General features: G+C 34.2%; 1 protein-coding gene across 3 annotated transcripts in view; it reads right to left on the bottom strand.

Annotated features, from left to right (window-relative positions):
- The window catches only part of LOC143233981 (secretin receptor-like), a 105,259-nt gene that overhangs the window by 38,556 nt on the left and 41,398 nt on the right, over nucleotides 1–25,305 (bottom strand). For all 3 annotated transcript variants that reach the window (XM_076470938.1, XM_076470940.1, XM_076470939.1), the window contains 2 exons: nucleotides 24,699–24,827; nucleotides 1,699–1,809 (listed from right to left, as the gene is read on the bottom strand). In XM_076470938.1, the coding sequence (XP_076327053.1) occupies nucleotides 1,699–1,809; nucleotides 24,699–24,780 (193 nt within the window). In that variant the 5' untranslated portion in view covers nucleotides 24,781–24,827. The remainder of the gene's footprint in view (nucleotides 1–1,698; nucleotides 1,810–24,698; nucleotides 24,828–25,305) is intronic.

The raw sequence follows: 25,305 nt of genomic DNA, 5'->3' as shown, positions 1-25,305 counted from the left end.
AATATTGAAGTAAAATTATTAATTCGTTTTGACTTCCTGTTTACTTTTCCAAATCCAAATCCAAATATTCATAATCTTTTACTTAAACTAATGAGCCTAAACTACTGAGGATAAATTATGACGCCTTCATAAAGAGAATACATAGAAGTAAGATCAAATTCATATAACGTGGAGTTAAGTTAGAGAATCCATGCCATCACATCTTGGATATAATTATATATTTAAAAGAGACTTAACGCTAACGGAAATTCAGTTTCAATGAGGTATTTTCCTTAGCAGATTAAATTATGTTTGTTTTAGTGATGTCGAGAAATCCACTTGTAGAGAAATATATATGCAAAAAACGGCTTGTTTGGGTTGAGAAAATATTTTACGTAGAAGATAACATGATAAGAAGATAAGATATTTTCTCAACCCAAACGAGCTTTTTGCATATATATGCTTAATTTACTTTTCAGATATTTTTGTCTTTGTATGTGATTCCGCTGTACTTATAAAAGACGGAGTACGAACGTGATACGAAAGTGTTTCACTCAGTAAATGTACTATTTCTTACTGTAATTACTTTATACTGAAATTCCAATAGTGATGTTAAAAGTAAAAAGTATGAGGTATAGTTTCATATTATCTTGTGTCACAACCAGTTACGTAACTTATTTTTCATATAAAGACTTACAGGAAAAACAGGAGCAGTTGTGGTGTATTGGTCTAATTTATAATAGTTATAACTATAAATAACACTAAAGTAATGTATATCTATCTAAATTATTATTTTTCAATGTTGTTAGTTCGTGGTCAGCTGTGGGACAGCGGAAAGTTTACGGACTTACAATCTGGAATTTGATTATCCGTGGTGTATATATTGTACCTTTATTCTGAAATAAACAAAGGAAATTATTAGGGAAACGAAAATATATTACTCCTATACTGACGATATATCAAATGTATAAAACATATCATTTAGCGTTGAAAATTACATTATCCATTTTGAATTCTTTGAGATATTAAGTTAATTTTCTGATCATTAAATAGCACAACATATTAACCGGGCCTATAAAAAAACACCCCATATTATACTTAGTGTTTATCATTCATTTCAGAAGCGACTAGTCTAATTTGTAATTCTTTTATATGACTTCACTCATATGGAAACGTATATTTTCGGAAAGTGGGTTTTCATGAAATATTTTTTAGCTGAACATGACATATGATGGGAATTGGTTAGTTGCTATTCCAAAATTTTATTCTATTTCTTTAATTACGTTTAAGTCAGTTAAAATTTTCAAATTAAATGTCCGGAAGCGTATATTACATGTTCAGCGTTCTTCTCGCTAACAGAACTAAAGTGAATGGCATTAACTGTCATAAGTTATGTGAACATGAATTAAGGACAGATTGAGAAACGGCCTGAGAGAATGTGCGTCATAAATTCTGAGCACAAAACCTCTGGCTATAAGATTATTTATTTAGTCATATCATGTTCGAAACTTACAGCAGGCACTATCATCCTTGAATTATCTCGACTCAGTTAACAAATTACCTTTGTCGTTATTTAGAAATATATATGTTTATAATATTTGATGAATACCCTAAGTAAATTTATCACGCTTTAAACTATTTCCTGCTTAGCTATGTACTTTGTATTTAGAAGTTATAAGTAGATTAACAGTGATTAACAATCATACAAAATACATTTACCGTTTCGGACAAATTTATGGATGTAAGACGGACACGGAATTTTGTAGAGAGTGCCTGCTGGAACGTTTGGCCAGCAATAGGCTTTGTCCCACTCAATTGGGCAAAACACACCTGGAAAGAGAAAACATGTTCGTGTTAAAAAATAACATGATTAAATTATTTTGTCAACAAAATAATATAATTAATTCCAATTATTGAAAGAAAAAATCATTGCTGTCAGTAAAAAGCAACTAATCATCTAGTTAAACAGATTACAGTCGTTCTTGCTTAACATCCTATCAGGTCATCGCTTAAGTAATGTCCAATTTAGGTTCAGAAAAAAAGAAAGGATTTCAAATGCTTTTAATGTTATTTAATCAATAATGTATGTTCCATTATTATTAATTACTTCCTGCCAACGATTCACAAGCTTCTGAATGCCACTTCTATAAAATTCTTGGGGTTTGGAGGAAAAGAATGTAGAGAGGGTAGTTTCGACATCTTCATGTTTTCCAAGCTGTTTTCCATTAATGTAGTTCTGCAAACTTCGGAATAGATGATAATCAGATGGAGCAAGGTCTAGAAAATAAGGAGGATGTGGAAGTTTTCCCAGTCCAGCTCTTCAATCTTTGCAGATGTGATCCTTGCTGTATGGGGCTGTGCATTATCCTGGTGTAACACACCTTTACAATTGATCAAAGTAGGCCTCTTTTTTTTCAGTACAACTTCAAGTACTTTTACTGTTAATAATAGAAGTCTGATATAATCGTTACATTGAGTGGCAGCAATTCAAAGTGGATCACATCAACAATATCCTACCAAACGCTTAACAAGACTTCCCTAGGGTGGAGGTCCATTTTTGGCTGTGCTTTAGCCAGTTTATTTCCACTGAAGCATTGTCTGCGGCGCTTAACATTTTTATAAAATATCCACTTTTTAACCCCAATCACTAACCTGTCCAAAAAAGGTGAGCTACGTTCACGAGATTGCAGAGAAGTGCAAATGTTCATTCACGCTCTTAGGTTGGCTTCCGTTAAATCATAGGGGATCCTTTTTCTACGTTTTGACACCTTTCCAAGCTGTTGCAGATAACGGCGAACTGTTGAATGGATTGAATTAAGCTTCTGTGCTAGTTCTTTAACTGTTACAGCACAATCTTTATAAAGTACAGCCAACAGCAAGTCGTCATTAAACTCAACAGGACGACCTGTACGTGGCACATTACTTACGCTGTATTCACCTGATCTGAACTTCTGAAACCACCTTCGACATTTTCTTTCATTGAGAGACTCCGCACCATAAACATCTTGAATGTTTCGTGTAGTTTCTGTTGTAGTATTGCCTTTTTTAAACTCATAAAGCATTATATGTCTAATGTGCATCTCAGACACATCCATCTTCTTAAGGGTTTATTCCATTAATGATCTGAATAGGTGGAATTGGGTTAGTTTCTTTTATTTGTCTGAACATTTTTATACACTCCTAATACATATTGTAGTCGTTAAAGCCTTCTACAAAGACAGAAATAATGATGCACTTTCTGTATTAAATTTTCGAACATTACTTATAGGATGACCTAATACATTCATATAATACATTATTCTCTAGAAAGCTGAAAACGTTTACCCAAGTTTAATAAGTGCTTCATGAAATCATGTACTACGAAGTTTCTTTCTAAACAACCATGAATTATTAAACATGACTATAGAGACATGTAAATATAAACAAGGGTTTCTCAAGATAAGCAAAAAGAAACCGTCCTGAAAATTTAACATGCAATCCACCCTGATAGGACTCAGAAATATATTAACGCTATATAATAAATTTGTTGTTGTCTTACGAAGATAAACTGTAGATAAGCCAAAGCATACATTTCTTATTCCAATAGTCTTCAGAAAAAACCAAAGAAACAAATGGGAAATAAAATGTGGATAAAAAAGATAAACATTAGAAACTTATTAGTAAATATCGATGTTTATTTTTAAAACATTTCATGTTAGGAATCTTGCATTAAGAGTAACTGCTACTGCGTGACAACTGGGATTCACTGGTAATCAAAGCAGAAAAAGTTTCTGATAACAACAATTCTCAGATGGTTAGTTAGAATAAATATTCTATTTCCCATTAGAAACTATCATACTAAGCCCGTTTAAATGCTTTAGAGTTAAAGTTTTAAAATATTGTCACAGCGTGTTAAGTCCACAAGAGCTGAACTGTCTCATCATATTAGTTTTGGCATGATTTATGTTCTACACGTTTGTTAGTATTTTAAGTTCATTAAGGCGAAGGCATAATTTAAAGTTCAGTGTGGCTGCAGTATGCCTTAAAAATTTGTGTTTGAAATTGTAAAACAATTAATCACATATGTTAAATATCACACAATCTTGAGTCTAGTAAAGGTGAATTTTTTCTTTTTTTCTAAATCTCAAGATGCTGTTATCAGAAATACTGGGATTGGAAATATACCTTACAGGTAAATCTTCAGAATAAATAACTGTTTGTTTTTTAGCATCGCACAAAGCTACTTGAGGGCTATCGGCGCTAACCGTCCCTAATTTAGCAGTGTAAGACAAGAGAAAAGGCAGCTAGTCATCACCACCCACCGCCAACACTTGGGCTACTCTTTTACCAACGAATAGTGGGATTAACCGTCACATTATAACGCCCCCATGGCTGAAAGGGCGAGCATGTTTGGCGCGACGGGGATGCGAATCCGCGACCCTTAGATTAGGAGTCGCACGTCTTAACCCACTTGGCCATGCCGGGTCCAATAAGAAACTAATTTATATCTAATAGTACAACTTATTCCAGTTTAATGTTATTTAAACATTAGAGTCCAAACTATAAGTTTTACTATTTTCTTTTTCAATTCCGTTTACTTATTTTCATATTTGTATTATCACATTTCAATGTTAACCGATTGTTACCATTGTTACCATATTCAATGGACTTCATCATTTTATGCTATATAACTAAGTGATATGTAACTAGGGGCGTATTTCAGTCTTTAACTTAACGTTTTGAAATAGTTAACAATTACACAATTATCTGTAAAAGTTCAGAATTTAACTTGCATGAAAAATATAAGTTATAGTGCAAACGTCCCTTGCGACTATTAAAAAGAAAAAAGCTTACACAACAATGGAAGATGGAAAATAACATTTCTAGAAAGAAACATTATTATTGTTTCAATGTTGGATGTAAATTAAAAGATTTAAATGCATGGATTGCTAATTACTCAGTGGGAGTAGTTTCTGAGACTCAGTCTTCGCAAAAAGTGATTAAACACTTAAGACTGTATACTAATTATCACTTCAGACATCAGTATTAGAACTGTGTTTGCAGTGTTTTTATCAGTCATTAATAAAATCATGTTTAAGGTATTTTGTTAAAACCTACGTTCATCACAATACATTATTAACATTAACTGCGCTATAAACAGTTCATGGAAGCGAAATGCAATACATATTAAACAATATAACCATTATAACTTTTGTATGTAGTTTTTGGGTTCACAACCGTAAATTCTTTTATAAAATGAAATTAAATAAATTTTTCAGCAAACTGAGATATAACTGTGTAATATTTTTATATCTATATATATACACACTGTCGTGGATGAATAGAGAAAGAGACCTACTACCATGTATAAGTTCTTCTCTCTATGAACATAAGATGCTATTCGTGACAATTTTCCAAAAACTAAAATCGATACACTACAGAAAACAACTGTATATTGTCAAACCACTTTCTGAAAACAATAAGTGAAGTTCTCCTCACGTTTGTTTTTTATTACATACAAGAAACTTACGAAACTTTGTATTACCACAAGTTCCACTTTCAGTTATATCGTATAAACACTTTTGTATAATATCGATTCATGGAATACAGAGCTCAATCTAGGAGTACAATCAATATTTATTCTCTGTAGTGGCGTAACATTTTTGAGAAAGTTCTTATGTTTTCACCAGTTGCTTATATTACTATCTATTCATGACCGTTTTTGAAACCGAATAAACAATATTTTGACCTTGGCATAATATTAATCACTTTTACATCAGATCGGATGTTAATGGTGTTTTAACAATGTGTCATTATTAGTTTTGTTTCCATAGTGATTGTCTACTTAATTTGTTATGATAAAGTGAGTTGTTTATTTATGTATCAATCGAGTCCATGTTTGCTTTGTGTATTAAATTGTTTGATTGTTCAGCTTCGAGCAAAACTACTCCAGAGTTATCTGTGCAAGCCCACTCTACTTTAGGAGTGATAGATAAGAAGATAGGTGCCTAGTCAACAGCACTCACCGCTAACTGTTGGGGTACTCTTTTACTAACTAATATTGGAATTGATCGTCACATTATAATACCCCCACGACTTAAATGGCAAGCATATTAAGTGATGGAGTCCATTTCCTGACTCGTAGGTTGCAAATCAGGCGCTCTATTTACCAGGCTAAACCATTTTAAATTGTTTTACACAACTGTATCGTTAAATACCGGGTTGAGAGACTCCTACATGAACATCGATCAAAATGTACCAGTAATGACATATTTTAACATAACTTTCCCAATAAAAATAGTGTGGTATTGGAAAGTGTCTACATTTGAAGAGTTAGTAAAGTTAAAACTTGTGTCCAACATTAAATCGCTCCTGTAATAAAAGTATATTGTTGAATGTTTAATTTACTGATTTCAAATTTTTAAATAATATACTAAATTTGCTTATTAGCATTACAAAAATGGAATTCTGTGACCTTATTCTCGTACTAAAATTAACCCAGTTACTAAGTGATAACTATGTTTGAATTCATAATATCAGAAAAATACGTGGGTTAAATAAGTCTTGATACGAAACAATAAAATCCAGAAACCGGAGCGCTTTTGAATAACGGACCTTTCTTTTTTAGAGGCTTACCGGGGAGCTAATGTTTGAATTCAGTGGATTGTGAAATAGTGTGATTAAAAAGCAAGTGATTTATACACACGTTACAATACATACCTTTAAGAATTTTATATATATGACTCAGATATCTAGGAATATCATAACACCAGAGAATTAAAGACGGTCTTCTGCTAAAACAACTGCGCTTGGTAATAAGTTAATAATTTAGACTCAAAATGTGTATAATTTAAGACATTAGATATTTGTTTCAGTTTACAGAGTCGAGATGTACTAATTAAAGAGAAAACAAACATAACGCGTAAATTTATTGTACTATGCATCACAAAATTATATCAGCTCTAAATATAATTATAATTTGTGATAAATAAACACATTTCGCAATAGAAACTGTGTTAGGTGGTTTTGTCAAGAGACAGAGCCGTCAGGTGAAGTATGACTGGACGTGGTAAAATGGACTATAACGACCAGGTGAGGCTCCAAAGTCATCTTAATATAACGCACTCAACCTTCTGTACAAGTCTTTTAACGACAAAATGTATTGAGTATTAAGAACTGTACGTGTGTCAATTATGAAATATTTTCCATTTCAAGCATTTCGTAGTTTATTTAACTTTAGCAGTATTTTAACTCTAATGGCACAGTGGCTAACTCGATGGATTACAACACTAAAATTGAGCAGTAATAATAAATTAAATAAGCTCTAGATTTTCTTGAAATTAGTATATATAAAACACGTTTAAAATTAAAAAATGGCCGGCATGGCCAAGCGTTTAAGGCAAACGACTCGTAATCTGAGGGTCGCGGGTTCGAATCCCCGTAACATCAAACATGACCGCTCTTTCAGCCGTGGGGGCGTTGTAATAGGGCGGTCAATCCCACTACTCATTGGTAAAAGAGTAGCCCAAGAGTTGGCGGTGGATGGTGATACTAGCTACCTTCCCTCTAGTCTTACACTGCAAGATTAGGGATAGTTAGCGCAGATAACCCTCGTATAGCTTTGCGCGAAATTCAAAAAACAATGAAACAAACATAGCCTATCTGTTTCTTGTGATTTACTTCCTTTTATTTTGAATTAGGCATTCATCTAGTTTCAGTTTGCTGAGCCAAGTTTGCTACTAGAAAGATTCATAGTTGAAACATTATTTTATATGTTCAATGAAGAAAGAGTTCTTTATTTTACTAGTCGTAATAATGTAATGTATTTCTATTTTTTTACCTAATAGTTACAATGCCAACCTACCTCTTTTTGTCATTACTGTTTGCTTTTGTTTGCAACCAAAAACAAACCTCTACAATGAGCTATTCGTGCTTTATCCACCATGGGTTTTGAAACCCGGGCTCTAGCGTTGTAAGTCCGAAGACATAACACTCTGCCACTGGAGAGCATCTCGCTGAGTGGATTAACTGTAATAAATTATTACTGTATATTTTCCTCTTCTTTTTTAATTGAGACTATAGTAAATTGTATATGTCTGTTCATAAATACGGGATATTTAATTACACCTTGATAACGAAGGCTAAGTTGAATATACTATTTCTGAAGCCCGCTGTTTTTTTCTTGCGAACGTGCCATGTATTCTTTTCTCTTGCTACTTTACGGTGGTGATGCAGCTATGTTTCCACTAGATCAATCTTCTTCAAAAGCACTGACTCAATGTTTTCCACCTTCTCTTGTGCATCTTTCCTTAAATAGGATCACGTTTTAGGTCTGTGACTTCCAAGAGCCTGTTTAAGGAATCCATTCGAATTATAATAGGAAACTTCACACGTATGAATTTGTGCTAATTTCAGTTTCTTTGGATTGTTTCTCATTTTCAGACTTAGGTTTTGATATGTGGTAAGTAGTTTAGGAAGTTTCCGTACATTTAAATGTCAGTTAATGTCATGGGATATTTATGTCCAACTTTATCACAATAAAGTTCTTGGGAGAGTCAGAGACCTTTCTTCATTAAACTGGTTTGGTTTATTATAAATTTTATGCAACTCTATGAGAAGGCTATCTTTGCTAGCCATCCATAATTTAGCAGTGAAAGACTAAGGGAAGGCTGCTAGACATTACCACCCACCGTCAACTCTTTTTACCAATGAACAGTGGGATTGAACGAAAATACCTGTTGACCACCATAAGGTGTTTTGGAGTTTCCCGTATTATTTTTCCTGCTGCCATGAAAAACTCTTCTTCGAAACACCACGCCTCTGGTTCTAGTTTCCTTAACACCCTCGTTAAAGGTAAATCTCTGTGCGAGGAGTGACGTATTCTTACAGTCACCGCTAGAGGTTTGGAGTAATTTTAAAACTTTATTCTACGGGGTTTGTTTAAACACACAGAACAGATACCCGCGAATCGCGTGACCGTAGCTATAGAAACGTCTGGTTGTCTTTTCCATTGACGGCAAGTTAATTAAGTTTCACATAGACACACATATATAGATATTAAAGTAAACCATTTACGCATTTTTACATGTTTATATAACTCAGTTTTCCTGAGCCAAGTAAGATATAGACTTACACAAGCGTAACGCTTTTTAATTATTATATTTTTGCTATCGTGTGCTGGAAGAAAAAGACGGCAAAGCAATAAACAGATAACATAGCTTTTCCGTCGTCTCTAGAGTAGTTTGAAAGTTTAATGTATGTAATCAGACTTTGTTTAACTTTATCTTTTTTTTTTGGTAAAATAATTAAAAGATACACTACCCTATTTTAATAGATTTCTGCTATCATCGTGTGGTGTTAGTCGTTTGATAAAAAAAATTCAACATAGGCACTAACATTACAAGGGCAACCAACACCTACCAAATCTCATAATGGTGAATTTTTCGTTGGTTTTTTTTGTTTTCATATGCTACCTCGAAGTAAAATAATTTATTTTATGGAAGCAGCTGTCTTAGTTCAAGTTGTTTTGATTCTATAGTAAAATATAATTTATTTTTCAATTTGCTGCAAAGATACTCCAGGACTATCTGTGCTCACTGTTCCTAACTTAGGAGTTGTTTGTTTTCTGACAACTTAGCGAACTTAGTAGTTATACAATAGAGGTGCAGATATCCAACAACATTTACTGCTCCCTCTTGGACTCATTTTACCAGTAATTAAGGGAATTGATAATCACATTATAACGCTTTTAAGGCTGAAAGGATGAACGTGTTTGGAGAAGATATTCAATACCAAAAACTTCAAGAAATTTACAAATAATTATGGGTGAAACTTTTATGAAATTTTGTGAGTGAAAAGCTCAATGTTAACATAAATTTCAAAAAGATTAGGTGGGTTAAGGCGTTGACTCGTAATATGAGAGTCGCGGGTTTGAAACCCGTCGCACCAAACAGTTCGCCCTTTCAGTAGTGGGGGCGTTATATTGTGACGGTCAATTCCACTATTCGTTGGTAAAAGAGTGGGTGGGTGATGATGACTAGACGCCTTCCCTCTAGTTTACACTGCTAAATTAGGGACGGGTAACACAGATAGCCCTCGTGTGGCTTTACGCGAAATTCAAAAAACAAACAACAAATAAACAAAGAGATTGAACGACTCATATTTAACGTAACACTGACACTAAAGGAAAAAAACAACTAACAGCTGTTTGTCTTAACTGCAACGTTTGAGAGAAACTGATTTTAATTATTCAAATAACGTAATTCAATGTTAAGTTTGCGTACCTTTAACGAACGAGCTGGCTTAACAAGTTCGTGTATTAGGCAGGCAGCCATGTTTTATACAATGCAAAGAAATTGTAGATTAAATGCTAATAATAACGTGTTCATAACCATCGAGTCGAGCGCAGTATAAATTGCTAATGTATGTTGTTTACAAAACTCTTTCCAAAAACTTTTTTATATTTAAGTTATTTCCTATTATGTTGTTTTACATATAATCAAGCACATCACTACAGTTTCAATATTTTGCTATCAGCCCTATTATTTAACAATTTAACTGCCGTTGACATCATAAGATACTAAATTTTGTGCTCAAAATTTTGAATGGCCCGTTGCAAAAATTCTCGAATCTTTGCGCATCAGGTGATAGGGAGATTTAAATAATCCGCAAATGAAGGTTAAAAGGTAATAGATTTCGATGTTACCAAAAACATACATTCCATGATTGGATCCCGGGGTGCACTGTAAGAATGACAGTGTAACTCCAAACATACATTCCATGATTGGATCCCGGGGTGCACTGTAAGAATGACAGTGTAACTCCAAACATACATTCCATGATTGGATCCGGGGGTGCACTGTAAGAGTGGCGGTGAAACTCCAAACATACATTCCATGATTGGATCCGGGGGTGCACTGTAAGAATGACAGTGAAACTCCAAACATACATTCCATGATTGGATCCGGGGGTGCACTGTAAGAGTGGCGGTGAAACTCCAAACATACATTCCATGATTGGATCCGGGGTGCACTGTAAGAATGACAGTGAAACTCCAAACATACATTCCATGATTGGATCCGGGGGTGCACTGTAAGAGTGGCGGTGAAACTCCAAACATACATTCCATGATTGGATCCGGGGGTGCACTGTAAGAATGACAGTGAAACTCCAAACATACATTCCATGATTGGATCCGGGGGTGCACTGTAAGAGTGGCGGTGAAACTCCAAACATACATTCCATGATTGGATCCGGGGGTGCACTGTAAGAGTGGCGGTGAACTCCAAACATACATTCCATGATTGGATCCGGGGGTGCACTGTAAGAGTGGCGGTGAAACTCCAAACATACATTCCATGATTGTAACCCGAGGTGCGCTATAAGAGTAACGATAAAACTCTACTATTCGATCAGACGATGACAGTTTGAAGTGGGCGCTATTTACTGTAGTGGGTGCTGTAGTCTATAAGTTCATAAGCTTTTGCGAGAATACGCAGAGAGACGTTGTGTTTGTAGTTATGCGCGAAATTATAAACCAAGTAAAGCTTTCACGATACTTTTACACCATATTATTTCTTTTTGAGTTATCATATTTAACTCACGTTATTAGTTCGACTTGCTTTACAGTATTAAAACTACCGTATGAACGAAACAAACATAGAAATAAGAAAACATCTTAGTAGCAAACATAATGAGATGGATATAACTATGTTGTTCTTTTCTATAGATAATCTGACTTGACTTTCAGGGCTAATAAATTTTTCGGTTCATATTAGGATTATATTAATGAGTGTCAAAGATAAGAGTACTTTAGTATCCCCTTAAGTATTCCCTAGGGCTTAATTTTCAAATAATACAGGCAAGATTATCTCGGTGGTTTGAGTTTGACTTAACGCTTGAAATGCTGATAAATTAAAAGAAACTTTATCAAGTTTGAACGTGACACTTAAGTGAATTAGAAGAAGCTGATTGTTCCTCTGTGTAACGTCAGTGCCAATCAATCCCGAGTTTAGAAACAGGCTACACACCTTTTAAAACTAATCTTTTATGTAATAAATGTAACGATATTATTATAAACAGGCTTATTCCAGAAGAATAGCTCTTTTGTTTGTTTCTTATATTTCCGAAAAGCTACACAAGGGCCAGACTGAAGGCAAATAGTCAAACAACAACCAAAGTCAACCATTAAATTGCTTTATTTATGTTTTAAATTTCGCGAAAAGCTGCTCAATTTAGCAATGTAATACTAGAGGAATGGCAGCTAGTCATCACCACCCATCGTCAACTCTTGGGCTACTATTTTACCAATGAATAGTGGGATTGACTGTAACATTATAACGCCTCCACGGCTGAAAGGGCGAGCATGATTTGGTGCAACGGGGATTCGAACCCGCGACCTTCAAATTACGAGTCAAACGCCTTAACTCACCTAGTCATGCCTGGCCAGGTTGCTTTAATCAAATAATATGGTTTTACCATCTCTCTTATAACGCAACGACTGCTCGAAAAAGTGGAACGTAATTTAATGTAAAAGGGACCCGAGTTATGGATTTTTGAATTAATAAACTTACATGATAACATAGAGGTCACTCCTGGCACAAAACTAGTGCTATTTTCAAAACCGTTTTTTGTGTTATTAGACTAAAATAAAATGAAAAATATTAACATTTCAGATATTTTAAAGGTATGACCAATGTTTGTTAGTAAAATGTATATTAGACTAGAAAGTCTTAAAATTAAACCGCTGTTCCAAAAAATTGGATTTTTTTAAATTATCTTAAAAAGCAGAAAGCTTTATGACCCACTGAAATATGGACATTGTTTCTCAGTTTCATGAATTGGTTCAACACTTGTTATTTCTGAAGTACAGATGCCTCTATTATACCTTTCTTTCTCACGACTGATTCATTCAACACACACTTGACATATTTATTTTTTGCAAAACTATTTCAAAAGGTGAATTTGTTCCTGTTAAAAACCATCACTCGACAACAACAAAAAAATGAACATCATCACAAAAGGTGAATTTGATCCTGTTAAAAACCATCACTCGACAACAACAAAAAAATGAACATCATCACCATCGACGAAATCAGAGAAAACATTTATAACATCTCTTTCTCTATGTTCATGTGGGTATAAGTCCTAAGATTAACACTTCTTTCTTTTCTTCTTTAAGAATACAAAATTCCATAAGTCTTTTCTGTGGATGTCATTAGATCAGCTGATACATCCAGTGTTTCAAATATATATGTAAATTCATCATTTAATTGTGTGTTTAAGGATTTTTAGAAAGGGCACACAGTATCTACAAGCTGTTTTAATACGAAGTATATTGTTACTAAACATTAAGAAATATATAGGGTGGGTCATAGTAATCCTCCAATAGAACTTAGAATAACAATTCTATTGCATTTCATGTGATTTGTTATGAAAATTGTTATGTTTGTTTGGTGTTTGTTTTTAGAGCAAAGCCACTTTGGGTTACCTGCTGTATCCCCCGCAGGGAAACGAAACTTGGAGGCTAGAGTTATAAATCTGTCGACGTACCACTAATCCACAGAAGAATAGACCATGTGTCAGGTAGACAGCGTTAATAAAGTACACACTTTGAAAACTAATAGATTCAGACTGATTCAATAAGCAGGAAAACGCAGCTTAATCATAAAGACAATCAAACTATAATGCATGGTGTCGAATACTCACTTTAATAAAATACGGTGAAATTAAGCACTAAATAATTAACTTATTCCAATTTTCAATCTAATGAAATAAATAATTTCTTAATTTTGAAGAAATATTTGTTGTATTACCTTTTGTTCCCTGGTCTAGCATCGTTTGGTGGTCAGGGTCTCGACCTGCAATCCGAGGGTCACCAAACATGCTCGTTCTTTCAGCATTGGGGAATTATAAAGCTACGGTTAATCCCACCATTCGTTGATGAAATGTATATAACCCAAAAACTAGCGGTGGGTGGCGCTGACTGGCTACATTGCCTATAATCTATTACTTAAAAATTAGGGACGGACAGTGTGGACAGCCCACGAGTAGCTTTGCGTGAAATTATGAATAAATCCTTTGTTTTCTCTCTTTTTTTTTCCTCACACGTTAAAAAAATACATTTATCTTTCTTGAGTGTTTTGGAGTTACATTTGACGTAATCTGTAAACCTAGCGCTGGTTGAGTGTCTAAAGCTTACTGTATGTTTGACCTTAAGCTTCACAAAAGTTACTTCAAGTTATGGTTTTATACTTTCAGACTTAAATTACGGTTAATTACATTGCATACGAGCAAATTATGTTTACACTTGTATTAACATATGTATCGATACGATATATATATATATATGTTTGTTCATTGTGTTAATGAAGTCAATTCTATGACTCAGATTATCTACTGTTAAGTCTTAACAAAAGTTTATGTGAATCTTTCCTTTCCGGACCTGTTCACATATTTCATTCAATGTAACTTTGATTTCAGATCATTACATAGGGCTAATACTTTGGAGATGAGTATTAGCTGTCTAGCTGAAAAACATGTATTACTTCGTATAGCAAGTATTAGTAGATGTACAAAGACTTGAAACATGAACAACTATACATAATGTAGGTAACAGGTCTATCATATCAAGAAATACTAATGTTTTACTTTCATTTCACCTGTATCAGAGCAGATATACGCACTAAAGGAATAGTAAAAGACAAAAGCTATTAAATTTAATGAACATTTTGTGCTGCGCGAGCTTCCCAGACTTGGAGAATGAGTTAGAACTTTTTGTTTTGTTTTTTTCATTCTCTAAGTATTGCACAATCATCTGAACACACAAAAAAATAATTTTGTGCAAATGTAATGTAAGTGAAAATAGTCATAGAACGGCAACTTACTTTTGTAATGCTTTAAGAAGTATGCACGAAATAAATACCACACTTACTGTTCTATTTTCCTTTGCAAAAAAATACCGAGGCATAATACAACATAATTTTCTGGCTGGCAGGACATCTTTACGATTCCCATAGCGAAACTAGTATTTGGTATTGCCGGTTGTAGAAGCGATGATTATGTTCTTTTCGTATTTTTTTTAGTTCACAAAGGAAGTGGCGTCACAACATTTCCATTTCTCAAATCGATATCAACTTTTATGTTCAGGATATACATGTTGTGTACACATGAAGTTTGTGCATGTTTTTGTTTTTCCAAGAAGTAACTGCAAGTTTTATACTCGCGCTATTGAAACTTCCACGCAGATAGGTTAACTGATGACTGTCTAAATTTTATTAACGTAATACCTACTAGTAAGAGTTATGGGTCTCGCGCGATCATAAGGGACGGTAAAGCTCTACGTACCTTTAAAATCAACATTAAAGCCACGAGCATAGGCCCACTGAAGAAATTAAATAATAGAAGGTCTATAGAACGCCTTAAGTCTTAAGTAGTTCACGCTTGCCTTTGAAACATATATTTGATCCCCGAAATGTTTATAATTACAAGGAGGCCGTTTTAAAACATCTCATTCATATGAAATTCATATGAACAAACATTCTACAGTGGTCTTAACAGATGAACCTAGAAAAGTACTTGGCAAGTTGCTCTCTCTCGGCTTACATTGATTTGTGTTAAAGCGTGTGTTTTCTTATAGCAAAGCTACATCGGGCTACCTGCTGAGCACACCGAGGGGAATTGAACCCGTGATTTTGGCGTTCTAAATCCGTAGACTTACCGCTGTACCAGCAGTAGGCTGTCTTAAACCTATTATTATGTTAATAAATATATTTAAAAAAATAAAATATCAAACTAAAACCTTCAATCATATTTTCTTACTCTTGTGTGGAAACAAGGACCCACCTAAAATAAGACAATCAAAACACAAAATGACACAAGTATCATACATTCGAACTTCACTGCAACTCCTACGTGTTTTGTTCCTGCTCAATTCGAATATATTATAGACACAAAAACTTGAGATTATATCAAAGTATAATTATTTTATAAACGACTCAGAAAAGCCATTGGCGACTAAGGAACAAAGAGAAATTAAAAGGAAATGATTATTGATTTTCTTCGTGGTAATTTTCGTTTTCTCACGTTCCTTTCTTTAAAAGCTTTCAAACTTATTGAAATTCCAGAAACATTCCAGCACAGAAGATAATTCAATTATTTTATTTTGTCTCCAAGAAAAATGGCTTATTTGTCAAATTTTGGGCAAAGCGAGAAGAGAGCTAGCGAACCCTAGTTTGGAAATGATAGGTTAGAAAGAAGACAGCCAACATCACCTACCGCCAACTCTTGGCCGATCCTTGTGTGACCAATTAGTGAAATCTGACTCTAGTTCTTATGACGTATTTCTTGTCCAAAATATAGACTATGGTTTTTCAGTAAGAAATCTGACAAAGATAAGTGACTTTATTTATTCTAGTGAGGTAGACCAAACTATTGCTGCTTCACAAACAACAAACATTTGTTTTTATCTATTAAACATCATGAGATCCTTTTATTTCCTGCCACGTCTGAGAATCCAACTTAAGCAAATGAATTACGCAACTTTTTGCAGCAAAAATATTTATACGAATTCATTTGATATCCTGAAGCAATAGCGTCCCTCATGACTTTTTTGTACACCAATCCTTCATATCATTTGTATATGACATTTCAAAAGCAGGACGAAAAACTAGATTCCATTTTGTTTGAAAACAATGAAAAATTGAAACGCCAGATTTATTTCTATGTGTTATATTTGCCTGCAAAATGTGCATACTGTAGTCTAGCAAGTGATGCAAAAGTTTGGTAGAGACGAAAGTTGTTTTTCTTCTAGCAAAGATCGATTTTTTTTTTTCGCATAATCGTTACTTTAGTTTCATACAGTCAAAGATCTGTAGTAATATATACTGACACAGCAGGGCCCAACGTTGCAGAGCATGCATTGAATATAACATTATATCATACAAATGTGATAAGCCTGGGGTGAAACGGCATGAAAACTGAAAGAAATGGTTTTCATGATTTATAAGTAATCGAAATTTTCATTTCTTCGAAAACTTAGAAACGCTGTACTTTGTAATTTTACTTGTTTAAAGTAAGTTTGTAATTTTATAAATTAAACAGGTACAGTTATAACTGGCCCGGCATGGCCAAGTGGTTAAGGCACTTAACTCGTAATCCGAGGGTCGCGGGCTCGAATAACCTTCACACTAAACATGCTCGCCCTTTCATCCGTGAGGCATTATAATGTGACGGTCAATCCTACTATTCGTTGGTAAAAAAGTACCCTAAGAGTTGGCGGTGAGTGGTGATGACTAGCTGCCTTTCCGCTAGTCTTACACTGCTAAATTAGGGACGGCTAGCACAGATAGCCCTCCTGTAGCTTTGTGCGAAATTCAAAACAAACAATTATTCGTTGCTTTTTTTTCAGTATTTTAAATATCACAATTTACCATTTGCATCTAGAGTATAAGACATCTTTAATTCTACATATAGTTTAGTTTTGGTTTGTTTTGAATTTCGCGCAAAGCTGAACTAGGGTTATCTGCGTTAGCCCTCCCTAATTTAGCAGTGTAATTCTAAAGGAGAGGCAGCTACTCATCACCTACGACTGCCAACTCTTGGGCTACTCTTTTACAAACGAGTAGTGAGATTGACCGTCACATTATAATACCCCTACAGCTGAAAGGGCGAGCATGTTTGTTGTGACGGGGATTCGAACCCGCAACCCTCGGATTGCGAGTTGAGTGCCTTAACCACCGGGCCATGCCGGACCCTCTACGTATAATGTATATTTTAATACAATAATTAAAACCTTATCTCTCGCCATATGAAACGCCACATAACCTTCAGTCTGCTATTACAAAAACAAATTTAGAAATTAAAACAAGAACTTAGAATAATTTAAATAATAAATGTCACTGATATATTCTGAAAAACAAAATAAATGTTTTGGAAGTAAGAGCATTATAGAATAAAAATATTACAATAAAATTCATGCACGTTATATCTATGTATTTTTATTGTCGAAATCTACATTATTATTGTTCGTTTGTTTTGTATTTCGCACAAAGCTAGTCGAGGGTTATCTGTGCTAGCCTTCCCTAATTTAGCAGTGTAAGACTAGCGGAAAGGCAGCTAGTCATCACTACTCACCGCCAACTCTTGGGCTACTCTTTTACCAGCGAATAGTGGAATTGACCGAAACATTATAACGCCCCCACGACTGAAAGGGCGAGCATGTTTGGTGCGACCGTGATTGGAACCCGCGACCCTCAGATTACGAGTCGAACGCTATAACTCACCTGGCCATACCGACCATCTATATTATTAATAAGTTAAGAAATGATTATGAATTTGAGTGAAACAAGATCATTCTCCCTCCTGTAATATTTCTAAAACTTCAGCTTACATTACAATATTAATGAACATTGTGAATATGTTTATAGTTTGTGAGTGTAAACATGACATGAAACAAAACATTCACTCTTAATGACACTTCAGCTTACTTTACAATATTAATTAGCATTGTCAATATATTTATTCATTGATAACTACAAACATAATATGAAACAATATGTTACATTGAGACTAACACTTCAGCTTTCACTCACAGGTACTCAACTGACTTAATTTGGTTATCTTTTATTAATTCTTCTCTTACATTATTCATCTTCTTCTCACGATATGTTTTCACTTTAATATTTTGGTCTTAAGTTTATTAATGTTCTACCTCGTATCACTGAACTAGCGGTCCCTAATTAAACAGTGTAAAACTGGTGGGAAGTCAGCTGGTCATTACCACCCACCGCCAAGTCTTGGGCTACCCTTTTACAGAAAAATAGTGGGATTGACTGTCACAAATAATATCCCCATGGCTGAAAGTGCGAGCATATTTGGTGCAACGGGGATTCGAACACACGATCCTCAAATTACGTGTTGAGCTCATTAACCACCTGGCTATGCCAGGTCTCTTTCGTATTGGCGCAGATAGCCTAGTTGCTTTGCGCTATGAAACACCAAACCCACCGAACCATCCACCTTCGTATTACCTGAGAAACGTTGAAAAATTTTATCTCCGTGTACAGACAGTCCCTTACTGAACTATACTGTTCATTAGAAGTAGCAGATTAAAAAACTGAAAATCAAACAACGTAATACTGTTTACATGTATAAATATATGGCAATTAACATGTGAAATATAAGGGTGATTTCTAGAATTTTGAGTGGTCTTAAATACATCAACAACAACAAAAAAAGAGAGCAGCTCTAATTTTGTTGATTTTGAAGATCTTATTTTGTACGAAACTCATGAGTATTAACTAATCAGTGAACTGAGAGAATCTGGTTATTGCCAAGCTAGAATCAACCTGCAGATGATGTTTTTTAACATATTACCAGTGCAGTCTGTTGTGTAATAATGTTTACATACATCCAACACATATCTATATATATATATATATATATAAAATATATGTACTTTTTTTTAATTTGAAAACTTTGAACTCTGCAAAAAAAAAAAAATGATTTGGTTTGGGTTAATATTTCTTGATGACAAGAAACTCACTTGAAATACAAATGTACCCCAGAACGGTTGGTATAGGTATTAACACTTTTACTGATAAGGAGAGAACAACGTATCGACCTTCCTAGGTCATCTTCAGGTTAAGAAAGAGAGAATGTTTGAATGTGACCGTTGGCGGACACATATCTCATAGACGAGAGTATAAACGGATACCAGATTGTAGGGGCGTTGCAAATGGATGTCACGTTATTTATTAGTATAGGTTCCTTTATATTGGTTTAATTTGGTTTTAATTGCTGTATAAGTAGGGCTTCTTTGATTTTGCATTTGTTTACATTTGTTTTCCTACTTAATATCTGAGTGTTTTCTATGGTTATGTTGTGTTTACTTGATTTGCAGTGTTCAAAAACTTGTGAAGATGTTTTTTTGTGTTCTTTAAATCTAGTTTCAATTTTTCTGCTTGTTTCTCCAATATAGAAGTCGTGGCAGTTGTTGTATTGTATTTTATAAATTATGTTGGTGTTGTGTTTGTCAGTGTAGTTTTTAAATAGTATGGACTTCATTTTGTACCTGCTATTTGAATAAATGTGGTGTTTACTAGGATGTTGTGTTTTGTTATAAGTTTTCCCAAATGTTGGTTATTTTTTCGCTGATGTCTGGAGCATATGGTATGCAGCAGTATAAGGTTTTGTAGTCTGTTGTATCTTGGGATTTATTGTTGTTTCTTTGTTGTTGGTCAATCTGTGTTTGTATAATTTTTTCACGGTGTTTTTAGAAAATTTGTTAATATTGATGAAGTGTTGTTTTATTTTGTTGATTTATCGTTAATTTTATCGGGTAAGCATAGTTTTATGGCTGTGTTTAGAACATTGAATTGAGCAAATCAAATACAAATATAAGCTAATAGTTATTTATGGTTGTTTTTTAAATCTCTATCTCGTATTGCCCACTGGCTAGGGCGCTAGACTCTCGCAAACTACAGTTAAGGAATTCGAATCCTCGCCAACGAACACATTCGTTCTTTCAGCCACTGGAGCGTTATAATATGACAGCCAATTCAACCATTCCTTCTTTTAAAAAAATTAACCCAAGCGTTGGCTAGACTAGATGACTTCCTTCTAGTCTTTCACTACAAAATGACTGACGGCTATTTTGGCACAATTTATGAGTATGAATAGTTTGGTTTGGTTTTTTAACTTCGTGTAAAGGTACACGAGAGCTCTCTGCACAAACCGTCCCTAATTTAGCAGTGTAAGACTAGTCATCACCACCTACAACCATCTCTTGAACTACTGTTTTACCAATAAATAATAGGATTGACCACATATTGTAACATCCTCTCAGCATGGGCGAGCATGTTCAGTGCGACGGAGATTCGACCTCGCGACTCTAAGATTAGGAGTCTAACGTCCTAACCACCTTGCCATGCTACTAGCCTGAGAGGAGAAAGGCAACACTGGATAACTAAATCTAGCCGAGAATCATCTATGATGCATCTAAGGTTCTCTAACGACAATAATTATATTCCGGACACAATAAAAAAAATCGTGATCTATATAAAGCATAGGCTAAGAAGTAAAGTAATCGTCTGAATGTATGTGTTCATTGTATTTAACCTTAAGAAAATAGATTATTACGTTTTACATCGTGAATCTCTTACTTTAATCATGAACTGTATTGTAATAAAGTGCTGTCTTAAATCATGTTGTTACAGCAGTAACTACAGTTGGTGAGGCACGTAGGTTTGATTCGCTTCTTGTTTACAAACTTTCAATAAAACGTATGAAGCAGTCGGTAGCACTGAAAAGCGAGTTCGTCAAGAGACCAGCCTCGGGGAGAACTGGGTAGTCTGATATCATACTAGGATTTACATACATGAGCATAACATAAACATATTACTTTTAACTTTAATATGAAGTTCAGTTCAAGGACTTTAGTACTTTAATCTAATGAAAGTAAGTAGTAAATGAAAATGCAATTCAATAATAATTGTTATATACGTTTAGTTAAGGTGTCGGTTAAACCATGTACTGCTAATCATAGAAATGTTTAAATACATTGGAACTTGATATAAATATAAAACAAATAGTAGAATTCGTTCAAATTGTACATACCTACTCATTAGATATATCAAACTCAAGATATTGTTACAACAAACTTAAAAGAAACTTTTTTTCGTGGAATCAAACTTATACTTCATAAAGATACATCAATTTTCCAGAGGACCAATCACATCAAGAGAATATTTTCTGGTTGTTTAACCAGTTGTCAATGGTGGAAAATATGAATGAACATTAAACAAACAGAACTTTATGCGTAAATAATAAAAATTTCCAAAAACCATTTACAAAGAGAAATATATGATTTCATACGATAGGAAACTTTTAGGGCATAGAATATACAGCACAAAACGAAATATGTCTGATTTCTTAAGAAAAAGAATACAATAACGTACGTTACATTAAAAATATTGAACTAAATATTTAAAGTTTTACTCGTAAGCTAGCAATCAATTTTTTGGTATCAAAACCTACTATGTGTTCCAATCTTTTTTCTGTTATTTTTCCGTAGCCTGATTTAGCATAGTGATTAGGGTACTTGACTCACAATCTAAGTTTGCGGGTCCAATTGTGCCCCCCAAGGTGCTTCCACTTTCAGCCTTGGAAGTGCTGTTATTTAACTGCTAAACGTACTGTTGTTTTGGTAAGGAGGAAGTCGAGATTTGGCGTTAAGTGATTATCTGTCTTTCTGCTAGTCTTTCATTAGGAACTGCTAGAGCAGATAAACTTCGACCACCTTTGCGTGAAATTAAAAATATATATATATATATATCTCCGAATTATTGGATCTTCTTGATAGTAGAACGTGTATTTCTGTAGTTTCTTGTTCGGATTGTAGAGGATTTTGATAATTGTCTATATTAGTGTTTAGTATGTTTTGTTTGCTAGTTAGTTGCACGTCTCGATGTCATACATTGTTCTATGTATACAATGAGTAGTTTGATTTTGGTTTGTGAACGTTTTTACGAATAGGAATTCTGAAAAGAACAAACCCTTTATCTGATATTTCATATCTTACACTGATGTCTCTAGGTTTTGTACTTCACTTATAATCAAATAAACATATATACGTCTCCCGCTGGGACAGGTGTAAGTCTACGGAATTACAACGTTAAAATTAGGGGCTCGATTCCCTCTATGCACACAGCAGGTAACCTGATGTGGCTTTGCTATAATAACACACATACGCATATGTACATACACGTACATATGTATATATAAATTGCTACTTTAACCGCATAGTTTCGATCAGTATCAAAACAAAGATTACACTTCGAGAAATGAAACATTCTAAGGATATACGCATGATTCCTTTTCAAACATTTGTTGTACAGTAAGTATGTTAAAATATAACGGTTATTTATACAAACAACATTCAGTAGCTTCTTAAGAATGACATTTTAGATTGCTAATGCATACCTATGTGATGTTTTATATCGTACAAAACATTTTGCAGAATTTACTTTTGGACTGCTCTGGATCTATACGTGTTTATATTGTGACTGAGTGTCGTAGTTTAGTTAAGTTGGATAGTAGTCTATCTATTACCTTTCAGCCTTTTTATACTTTTACATATTCAGTCAGGCTAAGATTATCTGCGTCCTTAATGTATGAAATATCCACATTATTGCAGGTGAATTACACATATATTTCATGTGTGAATCTTCAGTTTTCTTGAATAATAGTTGACTGGCAACTTAATGTGTGTTTACTTTTTGTCTTCTCTTTATATCAAACATTAAAACCAACATTTCAAACACGCATGCGCGTGAGTATAGACTGCACTTCAGCAAACAAGTGCTGTATCCAACTAATCCCCAGCTCTGAAGATCAAAGACTAATAAAACTTTAGACCAAGGATAATCATTATAAAGATTACTTTAATCACACCTTGCACAATTCTATTGCACAATGCAACTTGTATACTACAATATTTCTCTGATTTACTTTGTTCTTATGCTGACCGTACGACACTAAACATTTATGTAATGTAACACACACTTCTCAGAAAATTAAATGTTTTGGTATAAACCTACTAATTTTCTGAGTACAGTCCTATTTGTAAGTAAGTTTGTTTTTGAGTTTTGCGCAAAGTTACACGAGAGTTATTGGCGCTAGCCGTCCCTAATTTAGCAGTGTAAGGCTAGATACAGAGAAGACAGCTAGTCATCATCACCCACCGCCAACTCTTGGGCTGCTCTTTTATCAACGAATAGTGGGATTAACCATCACTTTATAATGCCTTCACGGCTGAAAGGACGAGCATGTTTGTTGCAACGCAGATTCAAACCCGAGACCCTCAGATTACGAGTGGAGCGCCTTAATTGCCTGACCATGCAGGGTCTTTTCGTAAATAAGACAGTATCTTACAAAAACAAACTCCTCAGACTAAGGCGTGGCCTACACGTTAACGTGCTAGGACTGGGAATTATAGGGTTTAAAGCTCGTGAGCCGCTAAGGAAAAAGCTTGCCACAAACGTTTGGCTGCGGGTGTGTTGTAAGAGTGATGATGAAATCACAGGATTTGCTCTAAGTGTGGCTCAAGAGCTGGCGATGCCTGATGTTGAAGGGTTGCGTTCTCTCATAACTGTCAGCTCAAAACAAAGTTGTTTTCATCCTTAACTTCTTAAGTCCTTCAACAAATACTTATTTGTATTTTTGAACGACAACTTTTAATAACCAAAGCATCTCCGATGATAAACATTAATTCCTAGTAGTTATACCTCAGTTTGCGATTATTCATTTCAAAATAAATTTAGAATTAATAAAATTTCCTTTACATTTCCACAGAAACTGGTGATTTCCATATAGTATAACTGAAACTGGTGATTCCCATACAGTATAACTGAAACTTGTGATTCCCATACAGTATAACTGAAACTGGTGATTCCCATACAGTATAACTGAAACTGGTGATTCCCATATAGTATAACTGAAACTGGTGATTCCCATACAGTATAACTGAAACTGGTGATTCCCATACAGTATAACTGAAACTGGTGATTCCCATACAGTATAACTGTAAAATTATATTAAACTAATTGTTTCCAAAGCTTGTAACAGAAATTTTGTATTGCAACTTGAAGCAAGGTGACTGATTCAAAGTAATGCCATAATAAGATATATGATCTAAAGACTATTAAACATGTTATCCAACATTATCCAATAAAACAACTCACCTTTAGCAGTGGGAACTGTGTTTCGCTTTTGTATCTCACATTTTCTCTCCTTCTCTAACAAGAGCTTCTGTAGTTCTTCCATAAGAAGTCACTGATTAAACGAAATTGATTCTCTGACGATAAATGACTCTAGAAACAAAAACAGAACTATGTTAGATTGTCCAGGGAAGCAGCCCGTTATCCTTGACGATGGTTAAATCATGTATCAGTGGGGGCTATATTGAAGCGAACAAACAATAAATAATATTGTGTATATATATTATCGCTATTGTAAGGCTTAGAAAGATCTGTTTAGTAACTTTTACTAAGCTACAAATTCAGATTTAAAAATGTTTTCCCCTGTCTTCTACCAACTATGTTTATATATGTAACAAAAAATTAATGCTTGTGGTACATACGGCACTTTGTAAAAACAATAAAGTTCTAAAACTTATAACCTTAAAAAAGATATATTTATTTTATTTAAAAACATCTGATAACAAATCAGTAGTCTGTGAAACAAATAGTAATGGTATCTTGAGAATAAAATGTGAAGGACAAATTATGTTTGTAGAAAGTGTATCCAAAATGGTGAAAGTTGGGACAAGTAAAATGAAAGTAGGTTAGG

The sequence above is a fragment of the Tachypleus tridentatus genome, chromosome 12 (genome assembly GCF_004210375.1).
Source record: "Tachypleus tridentatus isolate NWPU-2018 chromosome 12, ASM421037v1, whole genome shotgun sequence".
Classification (NCBI taxonomy): domain Eukaryota; kingdom Metazoa; phylum Arthropoda; class Merostomata; order Xiphosura; family Limulidae; genus Tachypleus; species Tachypleus tridentatus.
This window is presented reverse-complemented; position numbering and strand designations above follow the sequence as displayed.